This window comes from Nicotiana sylvestris, chromosome 10 (genome assembly GCF_000393655.2).
Source record: "Nicotiana sylvestris chromosome 10, ASM39365v2, whole genome shotgun sequence".
Classification (NCBI taxonomy): domain Eukaryota; kingdom Viridiplantae; phylum Streptophyta; class Magnoliopsida; order Solanales; family Solanaceae; genus Nicotiana; species Nicotiana sylvestris.
Genome location: NC_091066.1, coordinates 79,482,917 through 79,493,855, shown reverse-complemented (window position 1 = coordinate 79,493,855; position 10,939 = coordinate 79,482,917). Strand labels below are relative to the sequence as shown.

Genomic DNA, 10,939 nt, shown 5'->3' with positions numbered 1-10,939 from the left:
AGTCTGTTTCCATAGTCATCCAAAAGTAACCAGCTCGAAGTATCTTCTTTGCTAAGATAAAATCGTTCATATGTGGACCGCAGGTCCCAGCATGAATTTCCTCTAGTAGCCTGGATGCTTCCTTTGCGTCGACACATCTTAATAATCCTAAATCGGTAGTCCTCCAATACAAGATTTCTCCGCTATGAAAGAAGTTGTTGGAAAATCTCTAAAATGTGCGCTTCTGAGTAGGATTCGCAGGCTTCAGGTACTCTCCTTTTGCCAAATATTCCTTGATATCATGAAACCAAGGCCTTCTGTCTGCTTCCTCTTTGACATGGGCACAGTAAGCTGGCTGATTATGGATTTTCACTGGAATGGGATCAATGAAATTCTTGTCGGGATGTTTTATCATAGATGATAAGGTAGCCAATGCATCGACGAACTCATTTTGGATTCTGGGAACATGCTGGAATTCCGTCTTCGTGAACCTCTTTCTCAATTCCTGTACGTGATGTAGATACGAGAGTATCTTGGAGTTCTTGGTTGTCCATTCTCCTCGTACCTGATGTACAAGCAAGTCCGAATCTTTAATCACTAGCAGCTCTTGAACGTTCATGTCAATGACCATTTTGAGTCCTAAGATGCAGGCTTCATACTCGGTCATATTGTTGGTGCAGGGGAACTTGAGTTTGGTAGACACCGGATAATGCAGATCGATTTCTGATATTAGGACTGCTCCTATGCCAACTCCTTTGAAGTTTATTGCTCCATCGATGAACATTCTCCAACCGTCATAAGATTCTGCAATGTCTTCTCCTATGAATGATACCTCTTCATCAGGAAAATACGTTTTCAGGGGTTCGTATCCTCCATCCATGGGGTTTTCGGCAAGGTGGTTGGCCAGTGCCTGTCCCTTGACCGCTTTCAGAGTTAAGTAAACAATGTCGAACTCACTCAATAGGATTTGCCACTTGGCTAGCTTGCTAGTGGGCATGGGCTTCTGAAAGATGTACTTCAAAGGATCCATCCTCGATATGAGATATGTAGTATAGGCGCAGAAGTAATGTCTCAGCTTTTGAGCTACCCAAGTCAAAGCACAACAGGTGCATTCCAATAGAGAACCGGGCCTCGTACGGGGTGAACTTCTTATTGAGATAATAAATGGCTTGCTCCTTCCTCCCTGTTTCATCATGCTTCCCCAGAACATAGCCGAAAGCTCCATCTAACACTGCAAGGTAGAGTAATAAGGGTTTACCTAGCCCATGCGGGACTAAGACTGGTGGTATTGACAGGTACTCCTTGATTTTGTTGAAGGCCTTTTGGTAGTCATCACTCCATTTGGTGGCGGCGTCCTTCCTTAACATCTTAAAGATTGGCTCACAGATAACTGTAGACTGTGCTATGAATCGGCTGATGTAGTTAAGCCTTCCCAAGAAACTCATCACATTTTTCTTATTTTTTGGTGGTGGTAGCTCTTGAATGGCTTTGACTTTTGATGGATCCAGTTCTATTCCTCGGTGGCTCACAATAAACCCAAGCAATTTCCCAGCAGGAACCCCAAAATGCGCATTTTGCGGGTTTAGTTTCAGGTTGTATCTTTGTAGTCTATTGAAGAACTTCCTCAGATCTTCTATGTGGTCAGTGGACCTCTTGGATTTGATAATAACATCATCCATATATACCTCTATCTCCTTGTGTATCATATCATGGAAGATGGTAGTCATGGCCCTCATGTAGGTGGCCCCTGCATTCTTCAGGCCGAATGGTATCATCTTGTAACAGTACACTCCCAACGGCGTAATGAAAGCCATTTTCTCATAATCTTCCTTATCCATCCAGATCTGATGATAACCAGCGAACCAATCTACGAATGATTGTAGCTCATGCTTGGCCGAATTGTCAATCAGGATGTGTATATTTTGCAAAGGGAAGTCATCTTTCAGACTGGCCGGTTGAGATTCTGGTAGTCGACACTGACTCTGACCTTCCCATCATTCTTTGGCACTGGCACAATGTTGGCTAACCATATAGAACCTTAATATTGATCTTCTTTCTGAGCTTTTACTTTACCGATGGACACATTGGATCGGTTGGCAGTTTGTGAGCCACAATAGATGTACTCAGACCAGTCATGTCATCATACGACCAGGTGAATACGTCCTCATACTCCTTTAGAAATTCTATGTATTCTTCCTTCTCTGATGGCGATAGGTGAATGCTGATTCGTGTCTCCTTGATGTTTTCTGCATCTCCTAGGTTGACAATCTCGGTCTCGTCCAGGTTGGACTTAGGTCTGTTCTCAAAGTTCTCAACTTCTTTGACAATCTCGTCAGGTATGTCATCTTCTTCTGAATCCATATCTGTTTGTTGCGTTGTCTCATTGCATGTCACCATCATTGGTTCATCAAGACAAGTAATAGTAATGTTGTATTGGTAAAGCAATGAGAGAAAAATGATAGCAATAAATATTAATTCATAAGAAAAATCGAAAATGCTTTTGATAAACTGAATACTGTTTTGAACATCAAAGATATTATTGCGGGAATTGAAAAATATGAAAAGAAAATCATTTTGTAAATAAAACAGTGAATAATGCTTGTTTTAGCCTTGCTACCCCAAGGCTCGTCGGGCTTTAGTTGTCCTGATAGTCCAATTCTTGAGACGTGCCCCTCTGCTCATAGCCTGTATGGAAGGGCCTTCCTTCCCCTCCTCCTTGAGAATAACGCAACAGTCCATATCACTGTCCTCTAGAAATAAGTTCTTCACTGCTGCAAGTGCCTCTTCTTCATCTGACCCATAAATAATGTCGACTTGTTGGAAGGTCTGTTCCAGATGCGGTATTGGCTGCTCTAGTGGATAGTAAGGATCGCGCCATGGTGGAAACCAGTTCTTGAATTCTTCCCAGGTGTATTCATATCCCAAACCGAATGTAGTGCCATGTTTCTTGAGTTTTATGGGTTTAGAGATTCCTTGGAGGTTCTTGCCGAGCCCTTTGCAAGGTTGTACCCACTCCAATTCAGTATACTCTCAATTTTGCTATCCCACCATTTGTCTTTTTTGATAGCATTGACCCGTTCAATGTGGTGGTAAGTTTCTCCACCCAGCTTTATTCTTCCCTCGATCGCCAGAATGGTCTGGTGACTGTATATAGGGTTGCTACCATCGCCGTGAATGATCACTTCCTAGTGATTCCATTTGAACTTAACTGCCTGATGTAGCGTTGATGCTATGGCCCCAGCAGCATGAATCCATGGCCGTCCTAGCAATAAGTTGTAGACGCTGGTACATCTATCACCTGGAAATCAACGTCGAACCAGGTTGGTCCCATCTGCAGGCATAGACTAATCTCACCAATGGTGGACCTCTAAGAACCATCGAAAGCTTTCACATTGATTTCTCCATCCTTTATCTCATGCAACACTTTACCCAACTTCTTGAGTGTTACCAGTGGACAAATGTTAAGATTGGAACCTCCATCGATCAGGATTTTGGTGATGAAATAATCTTCATATTGCACGGTGATATGCAGTGCTTTGTTATGCCCCAGCCCTTCAGGTGGCAGCTCGTTCTCATGAAAGGTGATCTTATGGCTTTCCATTACTTGTCCTACCATATTAGCCACTTCCCCTCTAGTGATGTTACTTGGTACGTATGCTTTATTTAGCACTTTTAACAAAGCATTCTTGTGCGTCTCAGAATTTTGCAGTAAAGAGAGAATGGATATTTGTGTTGGCATCTTGTTTAACTGGTCGATAACCGAATATTCCTTGGCCTGTATTTTCCTCCAAAAGTCGTCCGGACCTGTCTTAATGAGGGGCGGCAGGTTGGAGGCCTGCTTGCTTGATTCAGCCAGATGTTCAAGGGTATAGACTCTACCAGTTCTTGTCATACCCTGTGTTATGATAGTTTCTTCAATCCTGACCTTGCCCTTCCTTTTCGCCTCAGCTGTATAGTCCCAGGGTACAACATTTGTATAAAATGGTGGCATGGTAGACATCGCCACTGGGACCGACACAGTTGTCCTTACTTCGAACGGAATATGTGCCTTGTGTGGCAAGACTGCGACCTCAAATGGTGCGGGCGCATTTGTCGGAGACTCGAATTCAACCTTAGTTTGTACCGGTGTCTTTGCGGATGGCGCTGCTTCAAACTTAAGAGGTACAGACATATTCACCTTAGCGTCCTCAGACGGTTGGATCTGGACTATGATTGGATTGAGAGTAATTGTCGGTTTCTTCGGGTCATCATCTTCTGCGATCAACCCAATTGATCCTTCGGGATCCCAGTCATCTTCTACTTCAATCATATGGATACCTCCACCCTTATGGTCTGGCAAAGGGTTGTTGCGGACGTTTGGAGCGGGTTCTTTTGCCACAATGATCTTATTATCAATCAAGGACTGTATCTTGTTTTTCAAGGAGCGGCACTCATCAATGGTGTGCCCTTTCATTCCGGAGTGGTATGCACAGGACTTGTTCGGGTTAACCCACTGAGAAGGATTCTCAGGGGTTGCAGCAGGGATGGGGGTGACATAACCAGCAACTTTGAGTCTCTCATATAGCTAGTCGATGGGTTTGGCGATGGCTGTATATTGTTTTGGAGGTATGCAATCAAAATTAGGTCGGGTATAGGGAAATTTTGGCGTGCAGGGGGTGATTGGTAATGGGATGGTTGAGCATTATAAGTTTGGTAGACATGAGTGGGTTGGGAGTATCTGGGTGAGGTAGGTTGATATATAGGAGGTGGAGATGACTGATAAGTTAGTGGCGGAGCTTCGTACGAAGGTGCTTGGTAATTTGGGGTTGGCTGGTATGTGAGTGGAGGTGTTGGGTAAGCTTGGTATTTAAGGGGACACTTGGTCCTTTGTGCAACCATCACGTCCCCTACGTCCCTTTTCTTGGACACACCACCGGACTGTAGAGGCTTATTTGTAGCTTGCAAGGCTTCGAAATTTGTAACCATAACACTTTTAATACCTTCTTCAATTCTTTCACCTAATTTGATAATGTCGGAGAACTTGTGGTTCTCAATCATCATCAGTCGTTCATAGTACTGCGGGTCCTAAGCCCGGACAAAGAACTTGTTCATTTGCTCCTCTTCTAAGGCGGGTCTGACCTTATCAGATTTGGACCTTCAGCGAGTAGCATACTCACGAAATGTCTCCGTGGTCTTCTTCTTCAAATTCTGGATATAGAACACGCCTGACGCGTTCTTTGTATTAAACCTAAATCTGTCCATGAAGTCAGACGCCATGCCTAACCAGCTTGACCACTTCTTGGGATCTTGGCTGATGTACCAAGATAATGCATCTCCTTTCAAACTCCTCATGAATAGCTTCATACGAATTCTTTCATCCTTCCCTACTCCAACCAAATTGTCGCAATATGTCCTCAGATGGACCCTTGGATCACCCGTACCATCAAACATTTTGAACATAGGAGGTTTGTACCCCTCAGGCAGTTCGACATCAGGCTGTATGCAAAGGTCTTCGTAGTTCAGCACCTCGATTCCTTTGCTTCCCTCAACGTCCTGAATCCGGTTGGTCAGTTTCTTAAGTTCCTCGGCCAAGTTCTTGATAAGCAGATCCTTTTTATCAGACTCAGGTGTGCATGAGATAGGGTGGGTGGAGTGTGGCATAATCTCCACGTAGATAGGATTGTTATGGTGGTATGGTGTATGGGTGTGGAAATGGTCATTTACGGAGTTCTGAGGTTCTGGGATGTGTAGTGGGGTGTTGTTTGGGGTATGGCAAGGGTTGTAAGCACGTGATTTTTGCCCTATATGTATTATTCCAACAAATTCAAAACAAAATAATTTCTTTCAGTGTTTGCAATTTTGTTGGATTTCGTGGCATTTTCTGTTAATTATTTGCATTTGTCTGTGCACGTTTATTTTATTTAATTCATGAAAAATACAAAATATGTTGCATCTGCATTTAGAATTTAATTTTATATTTTTATATTAATTAGTAAATTAGTTTGTTTTATAAAAAATGAAAATCGCAAAAATAATTCATTTTGCATTTTTACTTTTTATTTTGAATAGTGCAATTGTTCTTTAAATTTAGGATTTAATTAATTATTAAAAATACCATGGTGAGTGATTAATCTAATTGGGTAGGATAATTTAGTTTAAAAATAATTATTAATTAATTTAGGATTTATTTTATTTTTTGGGAAAAAGAAAAAGAAGTGTGAAATTGGAAAAAAAAAAAGAAATAAGAAGGTTTAGATCTGGGCCAAATTTCCCATCCCAAACGAAATTACCTGTTCAAATCAGCCCAAACCCGTGCCCAACCCGGTCCGGCTTTCCCCTAGTACCAAACAACGTCGTTTCAGCCCCTTTCATCTGGACCGTTGATATTGCATGATCCAACGGATCAGAACTGGGAGGAGGTTTAATATATATATATGTCCAAACACTACCCTACCCCCCCAGTCTCATCGTCCTAACACACCCCAGAAAAACCCTCGTCGCCTCCGCCCTGGACCACCTGCCGAAAATCGTCTCCGCCGGCGGCGTCGGTCCAATCGTTGTCAGATTAACACCATAGATTCCCCTCCTCTTCCTCTTTCCAAGCCTCCAAATCCCCACCCTCAAATCCTAACCCATCCTCTCGAATCTTGAATCAAAAGAATGACCAAAACCCTAAACGTCTCCAATCCCGACCAGATTCACACCAAACAACCACTCCACTCTCCTCTTGCCAAAGGTCCACTCAGTTTCCATCGAACATCATCAGAGTCGTTCGAATTTCAGATCAGAGGTTGAATCATAAAAGCCCCAAAGTTGCAAACCGAGGTTCCATGAAAGATTTTAGGCCCAAATCGAGGTTATTCGTGTGTCTTTGATATTAAGGGCACATGATTAACTTCGGATTGGGTCAAAATCAAAGAGTTACAAGTTCTCCATTATTACTGTCCGATGCTCTATCTTTAGGTAATTTTCTTTCAGTTTTCTTTTCTCTTTTCTTTTCTTTCTCCCACTGTTCTCTTCTGTTATTTCTTTCTGTCCGTCCGTTTTTGCATGTCTCGTCTTAGTTTAATTTTGAAACTAGTCTCTATTTCTTGTTTGTTTTTGAATTCTTTAGTTTTAGTTTTTTTCCTTACTATAAAATTGTGGGCTGAAAGGGGATTTTTAGCCCGAGTTCTATGAATTGAAGTATGTTTGGCCGTTTGATATATTTGGTCATTTGAGTTAGTAAATTAACTTTGAGTCCAAAAGAAAGGGGTCAGCCCAGGTTCAACTTGGCCCACATTTTGGTCTGAGGGTTAGAAGGTGAATAACATGGGGTTTAAGGGTTAGTTTGGGAAATTTAGGGTAGGGGAATCTTATGTAAAAACCTTAAGAAGCTTCCAGGAAATGGGATGAGGGACTGTGTTTGAAATTCAGATAGTTGATTAGGGGTATTTTAGCTAAAATGAAAATTGGAAGGGGGGGGGGTAAGTGCAAGTCTGATTCTCATAGGGCTCCCCTAATGCTTTGCCTATAAAGGAATCTCTATCTTGCATTTCAAGAGGGAGTTCAAAGATAAGAGGAGAAAAATTCAGAAAAAATCAAAAACAAAACACAGCTAAAATTTCATAAAAAATCACTGTTCCATTGAAATTCTTCTGTGATTTCTGAGGTTCTCAATTTCTGAAACAATTTCTGACTCATTTGGGGGAAAAATGGACTGATTTTGGGTTTTAAAAGTCACGTTTGAAATTCGTTGTGGTTATTGCTCGATTGAAACTGGATTCTGGACTGTTGCACATCATTTTTCTGTCTGAAAATTGGTTCTGCTGTTGTTGCTTTTTCTAGCTCTCTCACCCATTTTTCCTTGGTTGATTGCTGTCATCAGGTACATATTCTTGGACTATACTAGATTCAAAGCAAGTTTGAAGTATGAAATGAAAATGGATGTTCAAAGCATGACATCAAATTCTCTGTTTATAATCTAGTTGTCTTTATTTGAATTGCATAGTGCTACTTCTAGATTCATAGTATTTCTTAATCGTTTCATAGTTTAATCTTTGATTTCCTGCTATTGTATTTAACCTTGGGCTGTTGAGATATGGATTTGACTTAGTTGAACAATACGTGAGTTGTATGGTAGCGTTTGATTCCAGGTTAATTTTATGGTTATTTGTTATATTTTGGGTTCAAATGGCTTCAGAATCTATTGTTTGGCTTATGAGCAACAGGGATGAAATCATTAAGTGTCTGATGCTGGGAGTTCTGTTGAAAAACTTTAAACCTCAATGCAACTGCTTGAGAGCTATTTTTGGATTGTATTTACCCTGTTAAAGTCAGTACTTGAATTTTGCCTCCCTGGCATCAGTATTTGCATGCATGAATGATGTTTGCTTTAGACTTGTGATTTAACTCTATGATATCGGGAGCCTATTTCCCCCAATGAGTATATTGTTTACTTTTAGCTTGGGACTGTTAAATTCATTTAGAAAATCATAACCGTTTGAGCATGAGTGTAGGGTTGTTTGTAAATGGGAGTTATTTTATCATATATTGCACAAGCTTAATATCGTTAGTCTAGTTACTGAACTTTTCTTTTAGCTGCAGGCTCTTCTTTTGATTTGGGCTTTATGTTGAGCCCAATTACATTCCCATGTCATGTTCAAACTATTGGCAATTGGTTGTTAGGCACATAGCTAGCCTAAATTCTTTTAACAATCAAACGTGGGTTCCGCTTCTAATAATCCTTTAGCTTTCAAATTGCAAAGTAGTTTGGTTTGAAATTAAATCAGAAGTTCAAGTGGTCTTTTAATAAATTAACTGGATTATTAATGTAATTTCGAAGTGAGTCATATTATGAGAGTTATAATAGTAGCCCTCCATAGTTAGTTCAAGTTCTTCAATGCATGACCCTCTACTAATTTCTTATGATTTAGATATAAATAACAAATGTTTGTAGTTTTCTTTAGGCCCGTTTAATATACCATTGCGATTGTGGACAGGTCCGCGTGACATGATTGCAAATTCTAAAGGTAAATCGAGGGATGCGTTCGCGCAACGTCAACCAATTTTTCTTAAATAAATAAACAAAGCGTTATTAATTATGGACACGTTCGCGTGACATGATTTTTGACGCGCCAAAGGAAAAGAGTATACGTACGCGTAACTTAATTCTTTAATTACGAATAATCAAGTGATTTAAAAGCCGATAATAGGTAAATGCACACAGGTTCTAAAAATGAGTAATTAAACAATTTTAATAAGCCAAGTATGATCAAAGCGACCGTGCTAGAACCACGGAAATCGGGAATGCCTAATACCTTCTCCCGGGTTAACAAAATTCCTTACCCGGATTTTTGTGTTCGCGGACCGATAATGTTACAACCCATATCCACATGCGTTAGTTCATGCCATATATTAGTTAACATAAATCCAAGAAGGAATTACCTTTGAGATGATAAGAAGTTAATCCTATTGGTCTTAAGTGATACAAGGGTGTATAAGGGTGATTAACAAGTATTAGAAGTTAAACGAATCAAGGATGTTGTAACTCGTATTTTCAGGTAAACCTAGAGGTTCTTAATACACTCAAGAGGTCATGTATTAAGGTATTTGAATCATATAATATCCGTATCATAAGTCTTGAAGTCAAACGAGTTATGAAACAAAAGTCGACAAACGTTGTCGCAACTTAGGTTCATAATTTTACTTAAACATTAGGTTAAATGTTTCTAAGCTTTTCTCCTAATTTACAAGAAATTACGAGGTGATCTACCCACAAAATTAAAGATCTATGAGTCTAGTTTCCAATGCATTAAACTGTTTGTCAATACTATCTCGAAGTATAGAGATATCCATATTTTCGAAAGCTTGCGCAGATTGGTAGATGACAAGTAGGTGCATCACCTACTTGCCAAAATGATAGGACAAAATTAAAAGACCTAAGTCGGCCAAGAGAGCTTTTAAGGGGTTATGAACTTAGTCATTTCATCCATATTTCAGACCCTCAAAACCAAAGTTAACCCCTGCAACTCCTCCCCAAAAATCCCACACAAACCCTAATCGATTTTCCCTCTTTTTCAAGTTCTGATTGAAGGTAAAACCTAGAGTTTGAAGAACCAAGAGAAGGGATGAGTTATCCAACAAGTAAGGTAAGTTACTACCATCTTTCATACATTTTTCTATGCTGTTAATTCATTGTAATTCGTTCTATACATGTAAGAACTCACGGGACAGTGATCGGAAGCCGTGAGTTCGAGTAATTCACTTGTAGCGGACTGTTTTGTGGACTGTTTTGTGTTGCTATTGGTCTGCGTGTTTTACTACTATTTTGTAGAGTTTTGGAGGTGTAAAGGTGTGGATAAATACCATATATATGTAGGGTTGTGGGCTGATAGTTATTCGTAACATTTCCGGGTCGTTTGACACGACTACGGTGGTCGTCGTATGTATGATGTAATTAGGTTGTGCGTGGACTGTTTTGGGAGGCTCAATATGTTTATTATTGATGTTGTTTGGCCTGCTTGGTGATTGTTTTGAATGGTGTGAAGTCATATATATAGGGGAGGTGTTATCCGTTTCAACGTAAAATAGGTTGTGGTCGATACATATTAGTTATGACGCTTAAATGATAACGATAGTATCATTTCTCTTATTGTAGACTAAGGAGTTGTGACAATTGCATAGCTTGTGATTGGGGCAGTATATACAAGGTATGTGAGGCTATCCCTTTTCTTCTTTTGCACGACTCTGATTGTACATAATGTAATGAACGAGCTTCCAAAGATACTCTACTCTTAGAAGCTAGCAGTACTTACATTGCTTTCCCTCTTATGGAACGATTGATGTTAATGTTGCTTCTCTTATTCTTATGTTATCAATGTTGTTGGTACTTCCTGATTCTTATAAGGTTCGTAATGAAGAGTTGGTCCTAATAATGTGTACAGAGGATACCGACCTTACGTCACTCCGAAAGGTTTAGAATGTGATTCTATGAGTCGAG

General features: G+C 40.2%; 1 protein-coding gene across 1 annotated transcript; it reads right to left on the bottom strand.

The window, feature by feature from the left end:
- Positions 1 to 208: 208 nt before the first annotated feature.
- Positions 209 to 976, bottom strand: LOC138879593 (uncharacterized). Its single transcript, XM_070159207.1, has 2 exons — positions 683 to 976; positions 209 to 448 (listed from the first exon to the last, which is right to left on the bottom strand). Exons 1-2 carry the CDS (start codon positions 974 to 976, stop codon positions 209 to 211), a joined length of 534 nt encoding a protein of 177 aa, XP_070015308.1.
- Positions 977 to 10,939: the final 9,963 nt, after the last annotated feature.